The 20,476-nt window shown below is 38.5% G+C and overlaps 1 protein-coding gene across 1 annotated transcript in view; it reads left to right on the forward strand.

Moving 5' to 3' along the window:
• The window catches only part of Exoc2 (exocyst complex component 2), a 159,587-nt gene that overhangs the window by 30,513 nt on the left and 108,598 nt on the right, over positions 1 to 20,476 (forward strand). The window contains exons 2-5 of the mRNA XM_034510216.2: positions 5,028 to 5,188; positions 7,543 to 7,719; positions 10,223 to 10,349; positions 18,472 to 18,585. Coding sequence (XP_034366107.1) covers positions 5,071 to 5,188; positions 7,543 to 7,719; positions 10,223 to 10,349; positions 18,472 to 18,585 — 536 coding nt within the window. The 5' untranslated portion in view covers positions 5,028 to 5,070. The remainder of the gene's footprint in view (positions 1 to 5,027; positions 5,189 to 7,542; positions 7,720 to 10,222; positions 10,350 to 18,471; positions 18,586 to 20,476) is intronic.

A 20,476-nucleotide genomic window follows, 5' to 3' on the forward strand; every position in this document is an offset into this window, starting at 1 on the left:
GTTGATTGTGTATTTTGTCAGTGTTAGCTATAAATATATTCATCATGAGTTTTTTAATTAGCATGAACTGACTAAGATGTTAATCTGTTGCATTTGTGTTTTAATCCAAAAGTATATCAAAATGTTTTTAAACTTTATTTTGAGATAACTTCAAAATTTAAAGAAGAAAAGCCTTTTTATTAGAAGTAACAATTTTTGCTAAGTCCCTTAGCCAGATCATCACATACTTACTTTTTGGCCCATTTTCTTTATCTTTTCCATTTACCTGTTTATTTTGTCTAATGACATTTGAAAATAAGTGTCCACCAACTGAGGTGGATGATCAGTCTTTTATATTTTTTTTCTTGACTCTGACACTTTCAGAGTGTTATTATAGGTTATCTTGTTTATATAGGTAAACTTACTAGTTTGGCTTGGACAGTATACTGACTTTCCTTTGAAGTTCATTTATAGAGATGCTTAAAAATACTACATGACTATGTACTTACTAGTTTAGTGTTCCTTGAGTGATTTTGTGTGTGTGTGTGTGTGTGTGTGTGTGTGTGTGTGTGTATAAAATTCACTTTATATCTGATCACTGTTTCCCTTTCCTGATTTCCCCTGTAATTATTAGTGGTCATAGGATAGTAAATGACTTTCTACAGTAATTATTCTATACATCTGTTTATTGATTATATTCCTAGAATAGCGTTGAATATTTTTTAAAAACATATATAACTTACTGGTATCGGTTTTGTTTTGTTGTCCCTCAGTATGCACTATTGAAAGCAGGCAAGGTGTGCAGGGACACATGAGAGCTATTCCTTGTATTTGGGCTAATAGTGTAACACTGGGGGACACAGAACAGGAGAGCCACTTGGACAATTCTCTTTGGATGCTCTATTTTCCTAAATTTGGATACTAGTTGTCTTCTAGTTAGATCCCTTGACATGTCTTCCTTGTTCCCCGGCCCTTTCTTTACTGGAGCATGCCACTGTGTCTGAGCTTTTCTTATATATGTTCTGTTTTATATGTGAGCACCAACTTTCTGGAAATAGTTTGTTGCCCACAAGGAGATTCAGAGCAGATGGCCTTTGTGAAGATACTGTTTCATTGGTGATTTTAGCTTGAAGTACTATGACAAGTGCCTAAGTACTTCTACCGGTTGTATGCATTGCATAAATACTTATTTATATAACTTATGCATCACAGATATGTATATATATTATATATGCATATATATCTTATTCATAGAAAACATTTTCAAACAATGTCTCACTGTATAGCCCAGACTATTTTTGAACTTCCTCATCTTCAGCTTCCTGAGGCCTGGGATCACAGATGTGTACCATCATATTCCCAAACTGAATTGATTTATCTTCTGTGAAGTGTTTTCAAATCTTTTCAAATCTTTTGCTTATTTAAAAAATATTTTGCTATTAAGTTGCATTAATTTTTTTATTAAGCTACACACACACATATACACACACATACATACACACATATATACATATGAATTTTTTTCTGGGATACTTCTCTGGATGAGAAGAAGCTTTTAGTTTTAGTGAAGTAAAAATGTTTAAAAAATATATGGTTTATGTTTAACTAAAAATAGCTCAACCTATACTTCAACCAATCAATGTTCATATTTTTTTATGGCATCATCTTTGTAGTTTATAATTTTAGTTTTCATGTCTGTGTCTATAACCCACTTTGAAGCGACTTTTGTAAGGTAAGTGGTTATAGTTAAAAGCTTTCCTTTATTTTCCTGTATACATACTCAATTATTTGCACACTGCTTGGTAAAATTATCTTATTTTCTCCATTGATATGCTTTGGAACCTTTGTTAGAAGTCAAGTGAACATGCACGAGCTTTTTCACTTCTAGGCTTTATTGTATTCCATCACCTATCAGCCCACCTTAATGGCAATAACACATTGTCTTCATTGCTGTAGACTTGTAATATATCTTTTTTCATTTTAAAATTGTTTTCACTATTCTAAGTTCCTTGACTGTCTTTAGAAATTTTTGAGTTATTTTGCCAAAATTACTATATAAACTTGCATGAATTTATGGATCAGTTGGTTAGCTGGTATTTTAATAATATCCAGCCTATGTTCCATGAATGTGGTATAGATCTTCACTTATTTAAATCTTTATTATCCCTATTTGTAGTTTTTTTAATAAGTTCTTGTACATTTCATTGCTCATAATGATATTTTAATTAAAAAATAGTTGGTTTTTTTTTTTTTTTTTTTTTTTTGAGACAAAGGCTCATTCATACCAGGCTATCCTAGAAGTCACTGTGTAACCACCAAGGATGACCTTGAACTTTTGATCTTCTTACCTGCATCTCCCAAGGTCTGGACTGAGACAGGGCCTCCCACCCTCAGTTATGCAGTGTTGAGGATCCAACCCAAGTTTTCATCATGCATGCTAGGCAAGCATTATAGCTGAGCTACAATAGAATTTGAAATATTTTCTAATTGTTTTCTTCTAGAATATTTTAAATAGTTAAACTTATAAAGATTCATTTGTTTTATTTTTAATTATGTGTACATATGTGCATGTGAGAACAGGTACCCACACAGTGTAGAAACATCAAATCAAATCATCCTGGAGCTGGAATGACAGGTGGTTGTGAGCTGTTGAACATGGTACTTGAAACCTAACTTGGGTCCTCTGAAAGAGCAGTATGTGTTCTTAACTGCTGAGCTATTTCTCCAGCCCGAAACAACTGATTTTTTTCTTTCTCTTATTGGATATTTTATTTATTTACATTTCAGATGCCTTCCTCTTTCCCCATTTTCCCTCCTTAGAAACCCCCTATCCTATCCCTCTCTTCCTTTTTGCTTTCATACCATTTTAATTACATGAAAGTATTAAGGTCAGTTCTAGGTTGAGGAGCTAGCAATACAGTAGATGCAAATAGTCAAGAAACAAGCACGACAATAAACAAAATTCCATGAACACTCCCACGATCACTGTTTCTAAGGGCTTATCAGGATGATCAAAATATCTGAGCCAACTTCCCTGTCCTAGCCCTAAGTCCTTTTCATGTCTGAAGCCTATTTCCTTGTTCTAGCCTAAAATTTAGAAATTATTTCTTACCTGAAATTACTACCTGAAATTACTTCTTTTTTCTAGCCTAAGATTTAGATTCCTGCCTGAAATTACTTTTTTGTTCTGGCCTAATGTCAGCTTCCTGCCTGAAGCCCACTTCCTTCCTTGTCCTTGGCCAATGTCATATTCCTGCCAAGCAGCCTAATTCCTTGTTCTTGGCCCATGTCAGATTCTTGCCAAGCAGCCTCACAAACTCTCCACCTCTCCTTTTTTATTTTATAAACAAGACTGAGCATGTCTTAGGTCATTCTGCCAAGAATACCTTTCCTTACCTGTCATAGAATATACATTATTGAAGGGCAGTGGTGGCGCGCGCCTTTAATCCCAGCACTTAGGAGGCAAAGGCAGGCTGATTTTTGAGTTTGAGGCCAGCCTGGTCTACAGAGTGAGTTCCAGGACAGCCAAGGGCTACACAGAGAAACCCTGTCTAAAAAAAAAAAAAAAAAAAAAAAAAAAAAAAAAAAAAAAAAAAAAAAAAACAAAAACAAAACCAAACAAACAAAAAAGCCCAAACCATTATCAAAAGCAATGCACTTCTGTCTTAGGTTAGTAAGGCTCTGTACAGGATCTTACCCATCCTTGGCTTGTCAGCCTGTTAATTTAATAACTCTGTCTGGGGGTCCATTTTCAGGTTCAGGCCATGTACTTTGGCTACCAACATGTTTATGAACAATTGATATTTTATGCATAAATGTGAATCCTAATATAGCTAAACTCAGCTGTTAATGCTGAGTTGATTTAGTTCAGATGATTTTTGTACTTTTTATACTTGTGACCTCTTTACTGAGATGCTTGTAGGTTCATAAAGTTTATATACAAACAGTTGCTGATCATAAAGCATAAATACCTTTTGAAACAGTCTTTTGATGTAGGATTTTGCCAGTTGTCAAGGATGAATGCACACTTGCATGTTAGTGAAATGGATGTGTTTGTTAATATTTACATAAGGGATTCAGTCTTGGCAAACTATTTGATGCTGTAGAATGTAGAGTATCTTCAGCATTTTCAGAGATGATTGATACTCTAGTTTTGAATGTGAATGAAGTGGCTGAAGGTTAAAGAGAGGAGATAGAAGTCTAGTTCTGACAACTTTTAAATACATCCTAAAGTATTTTATGAACTGTGGGTATCCTACAAAAGCTTTTAAAAGCAAGAATGAAATTGATTAGATGCTCTTTTTTGAGAACTAACAGCTAATTGCTGAGAGTGGAGATAGCAAACTGGTGTACAGTATCTGAGCATCTTCTATCTTTACTTCCCAGTGTTCATTTTTATCCATGCTGTCAGTTCTTAGCAGGAAGTGAATACGTGTATCTGCCCATAAATCTATGCCACAGGCATTCAGAAAGCATCTGTAATTCATATGAGGACATTTGCATCATGAGTTAGTTGTATGTACATGTATGTACTATATGATAATAAATATAAACTACACTATAATTCAAATAAATTGAACTCCTACCCTTAGCAGGAATATAAATGTATTTTAATTACAGCTATAGTGTATTTCTTAGAAAACGTGGAGAGTAGAACAATAAGGTGATTTCATATGGTATTTGTGATTCAGTCGTGTAGGTAAGATGATTTCATGTGGTGTTTGTGATTCAGTCATGTAGGTAAGGCGATTTCATGTGGTATTTGTGATCCAGTCTTGTAGGCCTAGAGCTGTGCAGTAACAATATGATAAAATTTGGAACCTGGGACTTACCTCTTTGCTTTTTTGAAATATTTCTCACAGTGCTAACAAGTGTCCATTATAAGCTTCATTTTTGGTAAATGTTGATGGATAGGATGAATGACCAAACCAATCAAAACTCCAGAACTGTAGTGAATGAATGATTTTTATGTATTGGTACCAAATGTTAAATATTTCTATGGTTATAGTTTCTGTCATCTCAATTGGCACCAATCCTTTCTTTTACAGGTTGCTTCTATAACTGGATCACGAGTTTGCTGCACAAAGTACAATGTCTCGATCCCGGCAGCCCCCACTTGTGACAGGTATCTCTCCAAATGAAGGGATACCTTGGACCAAAGTCACAATTAGAGGGGAGAACCTGGGTACTGGTCCCACTGACCTTATAGGTAAGGGCATGGCCTCTGATGCACTCTGACAAGCTGTGTTTTATTATTACATACATAGTTTTGAAATAGTGATCTCTATAAAATGAGCTGAATAAAAAGGAATTCTTTTCTTTTCTTTCTTTTATGAAAGTCATTATCAAATTAGATCCATGCTGTCTTTCTACAGATCCTTTAGAAAATTTGTCATGGCTAAGATTCCTGTTTCTTCAACTTGGAGAGTTCTGTTTTTGCTATAATGAAACCTTAATGCTGTTTTTAGAAATAGAAATGAATGTTGGGTAGTTGGGTTAGCATGCAGGTATTAAATGTAACTTTATAATAGATTATATGAACTACAAATGAGGTGGTAAAGCTGAATTCCCAAGATATGCTATTGGATATTGTTCTAATCTTTCACATGAGTTCATTCTAGACTCGATATTCTCATAACTGGTTTCATAATTGACAGAGACTGTGTGCTGAGTTCGAGAGTCTGAGCTCAAACTGCCTTCCCTGCATTAACTTCTGGTTGACTAGTTTTTGACCATCCAGAAAGTGTTTTCTTTTTAGAGAAAGCAAATTGGAGTTTAGCACTGAGGTTTGTGCTTCCCAGATAATCATCTTTACTAGGGTTACTTAATTATATTATGTGTAATTATCTGTTTTTATCCCTAGCTATCATTTTTGATAGTTTAGTAAACATCTCTTAAATTTATTCTTTCAAAGATAGGTGTGTGAAGAGTATGACCTTGACCTTCTGACTCTTTTGCCTCTTCCTACCAATTGCTGGGATTGTAGCCATGCACAACCATGCTTCCTGTATGCTGTGCTGCAGACCAGGGCCAGGGCTTCATGTGTGCTAGGCAAGCTTTCTACCAGAGGACCTACATTCCAGCCCAAAGATTGTCAGGTTTCATCCACTGTCTTGACTTTGGACATAGTTCAGTCCAATTGTTTCTTTATCCATGCTGGGAAATAATCCTTGGAATGCATAAAAGCCATATAGATGGAATTCATTTCTAAAATTATTTTCTATATAGTGTTAAAATACAACAATTAGCAGTCTCTGTACATTTTGATTTTGCTTTAATTTTGAATGGTGCTATTTTTATTTGACCAAGTGTATATTACTTTCATAACCTTGCTAGTTTAGCTTTCAACCTGCCACATCTATTGCCAAGAACTCATTTTTAAAAAGAGCAAACTCAGCTTATTAAATAATTTAAGTGTTTTTAACTAAAATACGCCTATATTAGTCAAGTAAAATACTATAAAATCTACTTTACTTGGAATTCTCTTACTTTTTAAAAACTGAGGCTAAGCCAGGTCTAGTGGTAACTCCTTTAACTCCAGTACTTGGGAGTCAGAGGAGGCAGATTTCTCTCTGTTTGGTTGAGCCCAGCCTGGTTGACAGAATTTTAGGCCAGTCAGCCCAACATAGTGAGACTCTGTGTCAATGAAAAAACAATAGAAATAAAAAAATTTCAGTGTCCCAAAACAATAGAAAATGATGCTATTATATTTTATGAAGTTAGATTTGTTAGTTTTTAGTAAGTAAGCAAAAAAATAAAAGCTTAAGAAATAAATAGGTCACATGATCTTATTTTCATTTTGTGATAAAAAATAATTGAAGACTGCCCCCATTTCTCAATTTGAATTATAGCTTTGTTACCTGGCATGGTAATTAACTCATGAGTGATTTACAATACTTTGGTTTTACACTGTACTCTGGTTGGGCATTGCTTTCAGTCACTCCTTGTTAGGGCTTGGTGATGGGCCTGACTCAGGGTTTATTAGAAGCTGAATGATGGAAGGCTAGTATAGTGTCAGTTTTATTAGGAACACACTAAAGCAGATAAACCATCACTGAGAAGCTCCCGTGGAGATGTGAGACTGAGAGTCACTAACTCAGTAGTAGCCAAGGGTTTGTCTGTGAATCACTGTGCTCTAGCCTATGCATGATACACATTAAATACCCAGTTTAGCCCATTCACTAGACTCTGTGTAACTGAACACCACAAAGCACACACAAATTCTTTTTAGAAGATGGGTAAGTTTAGAATCTTTTTGGAAATGATCACTAAATGTATTCATGTATTTTAACACCCTGTGTTGATAACTTAAACTTTTAAATAGCAGTGCTTTCTGAAAACAATTTAAATCCAAGTAATCTCACTGCTTGGACTTAGCTGTAGTCCATTATTGTTCTAATTCTGCTGATGGTGGAAGAAGTGGAGGAAGTCTTAGGTGTTAGAGAGAAACCGGATTCCACAGCCTGTGTCAGGCACTGTCGACAGCTATTCATACAGGAAACATTATTATTATTATGAGGTCTTTTTATTTTTAATTTGTTGTATACATGCTTTTACTTTCAGGCTTGACAATTTGTGGACATAATTGCCTCCTCACGGCAGAATGGATGTCTGCAAGTAAAATCGTCTGTCGAGTGGGACAAGCCAAAAATGACAAAGGAGATATTATTGTCACAACCAAGTCAGGGGGCAAAGGAACCTCAACTGTCTCTTTTAAGCTACTCAAACCTGAAAAAATAGGTAAGACTCTTAGTGACTTGGAAATTTATTGACCTTTAGATGTTAAAACTCGTAGACTTTGTATAAAACACACTTACTCTCATGTCTTATTAGATGTAGTGTGTTTATTTTGACAATACTTAGATGTGTCTCAGAGTTTGTGTTACCTTCCTTTGTTCCTGACTCTCAAGGTACAGCCTGGAGGGCTGGCTCTGAACTCCCTGTGCAGCGTTCTCTTTGAGAGGCAGTTGCCTAAGCTGACTGTCAGTCAGTGTGAAGACAGTTATTGTCTTTCCAAGTTCCTGGTGAGATCTGTCTCCTTGGTGGTTTGGAATAATGGTTTTGGCTCCTTTGTCTTGAACATCTGACATTACTGTAATGCTGTTATCCAGTTAAGATTCTAAGTGAAATAGCTTCTACTCTGGCTGCATTGTGGAGGTCTTCTTCTCCCAGGGCCAGCTGACATGCAGCCCTCTTGCTTCTGTGCTCTGCTTCATCTCCCCGAGTGCACTTCTTCTTTCTTATGTACTTACCCCCTGCTGCATGTAATATTTGGGTCTGAGGAACCAGCGCTTGACCTCCAATGGCTGGGTAGGTCCAATGCCTGTTTTCTGGAAGTAAAAGAAGAATGGTACTAACCATTATCTACCTCATTGGGTTGGATAAGTTAGAGGATAACTGTGAAGTGTTAACTCTGGAAAGAACAAATTATTAATTTTTAAATTATTCCAATGGATACTTTATCTCTCTTAATAAAATATTGCTAGGTTCCTCATTGTGATTCTGTAAGATCTTAATATACAGACATAAAATTTTTGTCTAAAACCATCAATCCTAATTAAATTCACTCAGTATTTCTCTCTGTAGTGAAAAATAAAGTTTTATCCATCTCAGCTCATAGAGGTTTATTCTACAGTGCTGGCCTCCATAAATCCTTATATGTACTTTTGAAGTAAAAATATGTAAGGAATACAGGAAAACTAAAACTGGAATTACTACATATATTAATATTAGTATACATTTGTGTACAGAAATATAATGCCATTTAAATATATATGTGTATTTATGTATGTATAAATATATATGCGTATATAAGTATATGTATATATGTATATATGTATGTATATGTGTATATGTACATATAATCTTTAGAAAATGAACTCTAAAATCAAAGTATGAGCCTATTTTACAGCTTTCTGGAGGAGGTGTAAACATTTTCCTAAAGTTCATCTTTTTATAGTATTTGTTTATAGAGCAGATGAAGAGAACTTGGGTGAAAGTGAAATTTTATTTTGAATACCTAGTTCAGGGTATTTAGAATGGCTCATAGATGATGAGGACCAGACTTAATGACAGCTTCAGGCTGTGGGACTTCTGCATAAGCTTGGACTCAGCCCTCATTAATGTCTACAATGGCTGCTGAAGTAGTCCGTTTACACAGAGTCCTGTTGCTGTCTGGTGTTCAGACAGCCTTCTTCTGGGAAGCCTCAGTGTCTGCCACTCTCAGCCTAACTAGCAGGGCCAGCACACTGCTCGCTCCTAGTTGCTGAGTCCTTAGTCCTGCTTTGTTGCAGCCCACAGTCCCTGCAGTGGTGAAGGCTGTGCTGTACTGAGTAGGGCAGTACCGAGCTTGGTCCCATGAAGGAATGCTCTCTTTAGAGTCTGTATCTTACTTGCAAGTATGCACCTAGTCTGTTTTTCCTGAATAATCTCTTATTTCCATTGTGCAAGCTATGTATTCTTTAATCAGTTTAACTGTTCAATGTTTTATTGGATTTACCAAATTTATATCAGCCTAAGATTTTTTTTCTAATTATGTAGGACAATTCCAGCATTCAGCATAATGAAGAGGATAAGAAATAACAAGGACTATGCTAATTTTGCATAGCTATCATAAATACATGTTAGTGTTTAGAGAGATAGAGTTTTCAAAAACAGTTTTAAAACATTAGCATCACACCTATAGTAAAATGACTTTAGATTATGGAAGTTAGGAAAAGAACCTTGATGTTAAACACAAGTCATACATGTGCGATGGCTTCTCAGCAGTCACATGCAAGAAGCTTGCTATGGAATTCATGCTTAACCTGGGTCTTTTATGACTTGACATTTCGCAGGCATTTTCCCAAAAAGTTTAGGGTATTTTCTTGAATAAAGAGATATTGTAAGTTATATTATTATATCTTATATTTTACTTACCAAATGATATTATCAACTTAATCATTAATATATATCAAAGTACAAATAATTTTATATGTTATTCAGAAAACATCTGTTTTTATCAGGATGTTTTGTGAGTGGCTTAAAATCACCTCCATTGAATAGTGTATAGTGAAATCATAAATCAAGAAGTGTTACTTTTGCCAGCTTATAGATTCTCAGTATTTGTTATAAAGCCACCAGGCATGAAAAGAACATGAGGTGTAGTGCCCTTAAATCTCTTACAGAACAAAACACTGTGGTGTAATATAAAGGCACCTGGAGATTCTCTGTCTTATTAAGTGCATATTCCTAACGCTTACAGGCATTTTAGATCAGTCTGCAGTGTGGGTGGATGAAATGAATTATTATGATATGCGGACTGACAGGAACAAAGGGATTCCTCCCTTGTCTCTCCGTCCTGCGAATCCTCTCGGCATTGAAATTGAGAAGTAAGTACCCTCTGATTTTTTAATTTACTGTCTAAGAGTTTTATGTTCTTGAAGTGGAGGGATTCGTATTCAGGGATATCCTGGAGAGCACAGCTAAAGGCAACTCACCCACATAGGTCATTTACTGTATTATTTATTTTGATTATTAACTTTTTATTTTTATGGTACTATATATGAGGCTTGACAAGTTTTGCTTCAGTCAGTGGTTTCATAGATAAAAATCTTTGACGAATTTTAGTTTTTTGGAGGAGTTTGCATTTTATGATTAAGAATATTTTGAAATCTTAATAACTACTGTCTTTTGGTTTGGGGGGGGTTGGCTGTGGAATGTGTGACTTACATGATAGGCAAGTATTCTACTACAGAGGTGCCCCCCATTCCGTAACACACTCTTGATTAATATGATAGGCAAGTATTGTACTACAGAGTTGTCCCCTGTTCCGTAACACACTCCTGATTAATGATATGAGCATCAGTACATTTTAATATGTTTACATAGTGTTGGAAGTCAGTAGAATTTTCTGTTCATTTGCTTCCATTCCCTAGAAATATTTTAGAATAATCTGGTCAGAAGAGATCTTTTGTTTTTGATATGCCTAAATTCTTACTTAAGCCAGCCTTATTTAGCTTTATTTATCAGAATTGTGCCAGTTAGTGATGTATTGTTTCATAAGTGAATTTAATGTTTTGTTTTTATATTCCCAAGTATGGTCAACTTTTTTCATATATTGTAAGCAATTTATCTAATATATTAATTTTATCTAATTTATTTTCTGGCCTTAGTAATTCTGATTACAGGGTTATGTGATGTGTGTTGCCTCATGAACAGTCAGAGAAGGTAGCAAATTCGTCCTATTAATGTCTTACCCAAATCTGCATTTTGGGTTTTCTAAGAGTAAGGAACATTTTTTTCCACTAACCTTTAAATACCTAACCTTCACGTCTACACTTGATGATCATTAATACTTTTGAGAGCAAACTGCGTTTCACTGATATGGTGTCTCTGCTCAAGTGGATACAAGGGGGCCATTTTGGGTAGGAATTGTTTGTTGAAAAGCCCTAGAGGGTAGCAGCTTTTAGTGAGCTTGGGATATCTAGGTAGCATATTTAAAGCAGGGGACATTCTTAAACTGTTTCAAGGGTTTTCGATAGCCTACAAATTAAGATTGGGACAGTTCAGAATAGAAGGGTAAAAGGCAGGTATGTTTGTATACATAGGTTTGCAGTTGATAGAAAACCTATGAAGGGCCTGAATCAAAACTCCTGAAAGTTAGCTTCTTCCTGAGGCTGCTGTGAAGCATGGAAAGGAGGGATCATTCTGACTGCTCTTCCTTAGCCTTTACAGATGAAGGAGACCAAGGGAATGCACATGCTCTGTAGGAGAGTGAGACAGAGCAGCTGTTTTGGTCAGGGTTCCTACTGCTGTGGTAAAACACCATAACCAAAAGCCACTTAGGGAGGAGAGAGTTTATTTCATCTTACCACTCTTTGTTCACAGTCTGTCACTGAGGAAATCAGGGTAGGAACCTGGAGGTAGGAGCTGATGTAAAGGCCATGTAAAGGAAGAGTGCTGCTTTCTGATTTCCTCTGCAGTTTGCTCAGCCTGCTTTCTTACAGCACCTAGGGCTTCTAGCTGTTGTGTGACAGAACATTTTTGGAGAGACACAACTCACGTGTCCTCACCCCAGATAGGAATCCCATGACAGGCCAAAGTATGGATACCACCAGAGTCCAATTGGTGAACCAATGAGTTTTAATGGGGTTACTTACAGGAGTATGGCCATAGGGGTTGCTTATAAGAGTAGAAAGATAGCTCTTCACTAAAGCCCACCTCAGCATGGGTGGGCTCACAAGGCTGGGAACATGAAATATTACACAGCCTGCGGGCAGCTCAACAGGTTGGAGAGTCTTCTTTCTAGTTGATAAGTTTGTCTAAACCTCTTCTAGGTAGCTTAGCTTGTTGCCGCTTCTTCCTGGCAGGCAGCTGTTCTCAGTTCAGAGTCTTCATTGCAGCTCATCCTCACTTTGAGAGAGATTCTCAGCTTTTATCTTTACTCTGCCTCATAGGGGCTTAGTGAGTCTGGTCAATTTCAGGGACTTTCTGAAGCAATTTTACATTGTTTACCTTCCTGCTTAAGGTACTTGAGGGTGGAATGTTTTAACCTTGGAGGGAACTGCTATATAACACCAGCCTAACTCAGTACCACCAGTAACAGGCAGGACCCTGTGACTTGCCTACAGGTCAGTTTTATACACTTTTCTCATCTGAGAGTCCCTGTTCTCCAGCTTGTGTCAAGTTGACACAGAGCTGACCAGTGCAGCAGCCAGTGCTCATTGTTGTAGTTGCAACCCTCACTTTGATTCTGACAGATGTTCTTTCCATAGTTCTTGCTGCCTTGTTCTCTTCTTACCTTTTGGCCTTGCTGCTGCTAGCCACAGAGCAGACTGATGTGAACCATCTCTAGTAGCATTATAAAGTCAGGAAGGCAGGCAGAAAAAATGGTATGACAAAAGGACTCAGCTGGCTTCGGAATTTCTTTAGTTTCTCTTAAGACTTAGTGTCCTGTGACTTGTAGCCAAACTCTGCCTTTGAATTGGGCATGCAGGGTGGACTGCTGACCACTTGAGGTCTGGCTTAGCTTTCTCAGGGCTTCCCGTGGGCTCTTGTGAGTAAAGCATGAGGACAGGTGAGTACTGCAGCCTTAGTGGCTTGTGTGCTTAGTGATACTTTGCTTCTCCCGGACTCAGAACAAAAACCTGTTAAGTAAATAGTGTAACTTCATTCTGTTTCTATGATAAAATGTCCTGACCAAAAGCATCTTAGGGGAAAAAAGAGTTTATTTGAGGGGCTGGAGAGATGGCTCAGTGGTTAAGAGCACTGACTGCTCTCTTCTAGAGGTCCTGAGTTCAATTCCCAGCAACCACATGGTGGCTCACAACCATCTGTAATGGGATCTGATGCCCTCTTCTGGTGTGTCTGAAGACAGCTGCAGTGTATTCATATAAATAAAAATTAATAAATCTTAAAGAAAAAGAAAAGAAAACGAGAAAACCTTTAAAAAAGAGTTTGACTTAAAATTCTAGGTTACAATATATTATTGTGGGGAAGTCAAGGCAGGAACAGAAAACATCATGTCCACAGTCATGTATGAAGTGAGAAGGCTTCCTGCTCAGCACTACTGTAGCTCACTCTTAAGCAGCCCAGGGCCTAGCTCAGGACAGGGTATCTCCCACATTTGAGGGGTTCTTCCCACAGTTCCCAACAGACGTGCCTACCAGCCAGCCTGATCTAGATAATTCCTTTGTAAGAGCCCTTTTCAAGATGATTCTAGGTTGTGACAAGTTGACATTTAAAACCATCACAATTAAGTTTATATAATAATAAATTGTGTTAAGATTAAAAATGAGTATTATTTAGTCAAATAGGTTTTCTCCTCTTCCCTGTCTTCTGCTGCTCCCTCCTCCCACCTAAGAAAGCTCTGTGGATTTTCCTGAATTCTGTTACAGGAGGATTTGTTTATTTTTTTGTTGTGCCTAAGGCTTTGTACTGAGTTGCACCCTGGCCCAGGTACAGGAAGAGTGAGGGAAAGGAGAGGCAGAGTGTCAGTGAGAGTCTGGTTTTCTAACACACTTAATATCTTTTAGTAAAACCTTTTTGTTCCCATAGTTATGTTGTGTTCAGATTAGAATCCTTACTGCCTTTTGTTTTACTAATGTCCTGTGTGAATTTCTTAAATCAATTTAAAAAAATTAAATTATTGGATGAAGAACATGGAGATTTTAATATTATTTGCTAGTGTAAAAGTAGTAATTAACAAGGTCTGAAGAAGTATAAATGCATATAATAAAATAATCACTTGTGGTCCTTGTGACTTTTCAGACTAGTGGGGGGCAGCCTTTGGAAGATGAGTCAGCACTCAGTAGTTGCCCTGTGAGTGTGAGATTCACTACAGCTGACTTAGGTGTGCAACGGAAGGGTGAGCGGTCCTGTGGTGCTGTGCCTGGGTTCTTTGACTATGAAAAAGCAAGTGAGAATAAAATAATATAGGCTCCTTGATGCTTTTGGTATGAGTCAGGTTTTAATATATTTTATTGGTGGACTCAGCATGCATGCCGTCATCTTTCAGCCCCACAAGTTTTTAACAACTGGCATTTATTGGTGCCTTTGACTGTTAAAGTCCTTCATGTTCCTCAATTTTTAACTGATGTTTTTGCACACATGGTGCCATGGTACTTATAAAAATGTTACTAATTGCTCTGAAAAGGTAACTTTGCTTTAACTGAGACTAGGCTGCGCTTGTTAAAGGTCTGTATTTCTGATTTACTGTGCTGAGTGTCACAAATACATATGTTCTTGCCTGGTTCCAGTTATAATAAATATTTAAGCTGTAAAAGAAGATAAAAATAGGCTCATATTAAGTGAAAGTCCTCACTAGATTTTGTTTCTTGAAAGTCTTGTTCACCTAAGAAGAATGTTTATCAAGAATGTCTTGACAGTGCCCTGGTCTGAAGTGAAGGCAGAGAAATGGAGCTTGGCTCCTGTTTTCAATCACCTCCCACTTTTTGAGTGAGCCATTACTGGGGGTTGGTATCTTGTATTCAATTGGTGCATAGATATTATCTGTTTTATTTCTACATGGGATTTGGGCAGTGTACATCTGGCTCAGGTCTCATTGAGTCACATTTCCAACAGAAAGAAACAGTGACCAGTTTTCCCAGTACATTTAGAAATCTACCTTTACAAAAAAGACAGGGTGACAGCAGGGTCATTCCTAAGAAGTGTCTCGAATTTAACTTAGAATTTTGTAAAAAGTAGATTTGTGAGCTATGGTACAGTGCCTAAGTCCAGAAACTATACCTTATTTTAAAATAAAAAATTTCCTCCAATATTTAATGTAACATTGTAAATTATGTTGTTGAAATTTAAAGCTGAAAGAAGTAAGTATGGCACATGCCTTCAAAGAACAGCATCAGTTCATTAACAGGCAGCAGCCCTCCTGCTCTTCAGTACTGCACCATGAAGCATGCAAGCACACAGCATGCTTTCTAGTCTGTGCTTTACAGACATTCCTGTTGTGTGTCTGTCTACTCAGGCACCCTTTCTAGAAGGATGAAGTCTGAGTTGACACTGCCATCTAACGGAAACATTTTAAGGGCGGTAGGTGTGATTAGTGACTAAACTGCTTTGATTCCTTCCTGAGAGGATCCTATGAGTTCTCATGGTGCCTCCCAGTTTCTCCCTCCCAGCTTGTTGGGGAAAGTGCAGGTGGAGTCTGAACACTCGTCTTGCTCTCTCACATAATTAAGCTGTTGTGATCCTCAGGAGTAAATGGAACCTGGAGAGCTTAGTTGCTTTCCCAGACTGTGCATAAAGGTGGAAGGTTTGGGGGGCTGTGCTCCTACGGCTACCTTATTTCTGCCTGTTCTGGCATGAGTCAGCTGCACTTTGCAGCCCTTGTTTCTGTTTCACATTTTCTAGACACACAGGTCAAAGATCAGTCTATTTTAGCTTATTTTTAAGGCTAGAATATTAAATCAAGATGCCTTCAGCTATAGATAACAGGAAATGCCAAATCATTTGTCTTAAACAAAAAGGACATTTCTTTTTTCACAATGTACAAAATTCAGAGGTGACATTCTTAGTCATGTTCACTGAGGTTTGTGGAACTCGAGTTTGCTCTTTTGATAAAACCAGCTTCCTTCATAATTACAAAAGTTTTTCGTAATTCCTGGTGTTGAAACTTGGAATAATGATGCCCAGGGGTAAAAGAATGGCTTTTTTTGTTTGAGTTCTCTTTAGAATGTGAGACCTTTTCCAAGAAGATTCCCATTAGTTTTTCTCAGACCTCACTGATTTGAGCAGGGTCTCTGAATAAAGGGTAAAAGGAGAGCAGCACATGTTTGACTTGTAGCTGTCATTGTCCCCAGTGCAGATGCTCGTGTGTGTGGAGTGTCCCAGGAGGGACAACCCAGTGTAAGGAAACATAAGGAAGAAGCCAGTGCATCTACAGGCCCTGGATGGAGGTCCCTGAAAGCCACCCTCGGGGAACATGTGAAAATGTACACATGGCTCAAATAGGGGCTAGTACCCACTGAGCAGAGAGCAGGCCTCCTGTGGCGGTACTAGCAAGGGTTCTGGAATGACCCTGCTTCCTCTTTTCTCATCCTGCCCTAGCCCTGGACCTGGAGTTTTAGAGCCAAAGTGCCAGGGCCTGTAACCAGCAGATAGCCTCAGCTACCAACATCAGCAAGTAACTCTTTAAAGATAATAGCATCAGAAGCCACCAGCATTTGACATGTGGCTGTTGTAGAGAGTGGAGTGCCACTCTTTTAGAAAAGCCCATCTCATACTCCCTCACATGCCTTATGTTCTTCATGAGCTTGGAATCTCTGTTGAAGATGTCTTTTAACAAACCCAGCTCTGCTTCATGGTGGCTCCTCCTGAAATTCTTTTCTGTGTTGGTCCAGAATCCACTGTTATCTGGGTTAAAGTTTTTAAAAATGTAAGGGAGCCCCTTAGGCTGCTGCAGGTGACTGTATCTCAGTTTCTGTTGCCTCTGACATGACCACATTAGGAAGGACAGATAAGACATTGGTTTCAAGTCCATTTTTAGGTAACTGGCATGTACTTGAGGATAAAAGAAGGCAGAACTGGGGTGAGGGGCAGTAGGTGTGTATGATTTATTAGTTCTTGCCAAGGTGGGTTCTCAGTGGTCACTCTCTCAGTTTAGATTCTGTATATTTGTTGAAGAAGTTCTTGTTTTGTGTGGTAGTTTGAATAGGAATGGCCCCCATAGACTCATGGGTTTGAATGCTTGATCCATGTATGGGTAATGGCACTAATAGGAGCGATGGCCTTGTTGGAGGAATTGTGTCACTGTGGAGGCCAGCTTTGAGGTTGTATTTGCTCAAGCTAGGCCTTGTGTGGCAGTCTCCATCCGCTGCCTGTGGATCAAGATGTAGGACTGTCAGCTCCAGCACCATGTCTGCCTGTGTGCTGCCATGCTACCCTCCATGATGATAATGGAAGAAACCTCCAGCCTATCAACTATTGATTATGGCTAGGAAAAGGAAGGAAAAATATGGCCTTGAGGTGAAGGTGAAGCGTTGGTCATAGTAGGCTCCTTAGAATGTGTGGGAGCAGTGTATGTGATACTTGGATACTAAGGTTCTAGACACACATATAGAAACACTTGAACTGCTTTGGTTTCTTTTAGTATAGGGATGTTTCTCATTGAGTAAAATATAAAGGTATCAGTTTATAAAGGGACGTTCTATTCTGTTTATACTGTATATAATGTGGCTTGGGTAGTCCACCAGGGCTGGGGAAACATTTTTGATAAAGGACTCAGCAAGTCAGAGGAATAAAGTACACACAAATATGACATGTACCAGAGGGTATCATCTGTTTGAGTCTCTGAAGCTTTTAGTGTGAGAACTGGAGTTGCAGAAATGTGTCCTAAGAGATGAGCAGGTTTAGTACAGAGAAACTCGTGAATGTGGAATTGAGAACTTGGACTTCATCTTGAAAACAGGGATGTGGATCATCAGCAAAGCCTGCAAGGTTGTATGCCTAGGGACAGGATCTGGTCAGGATAGACATGGTGTGAAATTTTCCTGAGGAATAACAAACATCTGTTCAACTCAGGATAGTGACAGGCCAGTGTTCAACTCAGTTAGGACAGTGGCAGGCCAGTGTTTACCTCAGATAGGACAATGATAGGCCAGTGTTTACCTCAGATGGGACAATGATAGGCCAGTGTTTACCTCAGATGGGACAATGACAGGCCAGCGTTCACTTCAGTTAGTGCAATTACAGGCCAGTGTTCACCTCAGATGGGACAATGACAGGCCAGTGTTCATCTCAGATAGGACAATGACAGGGTAAAGAAATGATGCCACCTGCACTGGTTAATTTTAAATGTCAAATTACCACAACAAAACTTACATGGTAGGAAGTCAGTCATAATATAGAACGTATATTCCATACATATATTCAAATATGTTCTTGATAGCTTATTGTATGTAAATATGCAGGCTTGTATATTAATTTGTTGTGTAGTTCTTGGGAATGTTAGTATCATAGCAGTTGTAATATATTTTAACTCTTTTTTTTCTTTAGATGTAAACTTCCTCAGAAGAACTTAGAAGTGTTATTTCATGGCATGAGTGCTGATTTTACAAGTGAGAATTTTTCAGCAGCCTGGTATCTCATAGAGAATCACTCCAACACCAGGTTAGTGGACGTCAGATCCTGAGCACTGAGGGGCTTCAAATGGCAGGCTTATGTAGTAACACTGAGTTAAGTCTGGCCTTGCAGATGGTAACATAGCTGTAGGTCTGTGAGTTGACTTTGCTGAGTCCCTAACTGTCAGTTTGTCTGTTTCTCTGTTTGCAAAATTGCATTTTTAGAAGACTTATTCCTGATCCTACCTGTAGTCTTAGTAGAGAATTAAGTAGAGGATTGTCCTTATCAGTCACATGAAAACAGTAATTCTGTGTGAAATGTAGAATACCTGCCTTTCTTGACCTCAGAGCACAGAAACTGGAGTCGATTTAGTGTTAGGTGATGATAAGAAGGTGGTTGGCTCTCCAAGGTCACATGTTCCTTTGATATTTCCCTATACTAAAGATCACATTTGTAACTTTTTGCCAAATTGATTTAAAACAGCAATATTAGTGAAAACATTTAGATAAAGAGTTGATTGTTACTTAAGATGTATATTCTCTATAAGTTAATGGGTTAAAGTGTATATTAACGTAATTTATTCACTTACAGAGGTAAAAACTATTATTAGAAAATATGAAGAAAAGTTGGTATTTTAGTGTAAGGAGCCGCAATATAATCTGCCACCCCAAGTTGGCGCTAGCCTCGTGTCTTCTCCAGATGTAAATGCACTTAACCTCCCTCTGCCTGCCGAGGTTTGGCGATTCAGGTGCAGTCCCTAACTGAGCGATTTTGCTTTTATTTAAAACCTTAAATTTAAACTAAAAGCCTCTGGAACAGTTTAAGATCTGACCAAAGCCCACAGCGATGTACTCATTCACAAATGGCAGGAGAGTCAGAGCCGAAATCTTGTAATCCAGCTTCCTTCTTTACAATCCTCAGACAGTTCCAGCTCCAGCTCCGCCTCCTGCGCTGCGCCTGCACCTCGGGGGGCGGAGACTCCAGGCCTCGCTCCGCCATCGAGACTGACTGCACCAGCTGCGTGGGGACCCAAATTAAATTGTCTTCACCTGTGAAATAAGCACAAATAGCCCCTCTTCCCTGCCCGCAGCACGCACCTAGGCAATCTTGCAGCCTCCCGTTCCCACGAGAGGCGGCTGCACGTTTCGCAGCGGCATCCTCTGCCTGCCTGTGCCTCCCAAGTGCTGGGATTAAAGGCGTGCGCCACCATCGCCCGGCTTGCTTTGTCTGCCACATGTAGCGGAACTCAGACGCTCTCCCAAAGACTCTTTTATAAAGGCGGATTCCTTTTTTTTCCCACCTTCCCCCACCTGCTGGTGGTTCCATGGACTCTGCAGCAGTCCGTGTTCCCTTTGAACACCCCCTTATCACCAGGCCTTTTTTGTAGCCTGCCAACACACTTTAGTTCTGATATGTCTGAGTAGCCATAAAACAATTGCAATATGAGCAAGAGTTTAATTAATGGAGTGGCCGCGGTGGATTTAAATCCGCTTGTCATGACCCCTACTTCAGACATAACTCCTAAAGGTGTACCTCGTACAGCCGCAGTCTTTCAACCTTCGGGGGTCTTCCCCCCCCCCCCCCCCCCGCCTGGAAATACCCGGGTTCTCGGCACCAGATCTAGATCTGATTCTGATTGGCTGTTCGCTCACCACCCAACATTCAGTGACTTTGGCACGCCTTTCTGCCTAGCAACTGCGCAGATAATTGTTTACATCTGGAGAAGACACGAGGCTAGCGCCAACTTGGGGTGGCAGATTATATTGAGGCTCCTTACATTTTACTACATAAATTTGGTCTGATAATTTTTTTTTAAAGCAAGTTCTGTAAAAGTCAGTTTATAATTGTAGAAGATTGCCTTAATTTTTCATTATGGACACATTTTTTGTCATAACTCAGAATTGATATGTTTGTGTATGGAGTTATTACTACTTAAAGC

This window comes from Arvicanthis niloticus, chromosome 8, assembly GCF_011762505.2.
Source record: "Arvicanthis niloticus isolate mArvNil1 chromosome 8, mArvNil1.pat.X, whole genome shotgun sequence".
In the NCBI taxonomy this organism is placed as follows: domain Eukaryota; kingdom Metazoa; phylum Chordata; class Mammalia; order Rodentia; family Muridae; genus Arvicanthis; species Arvicanthis niloticus.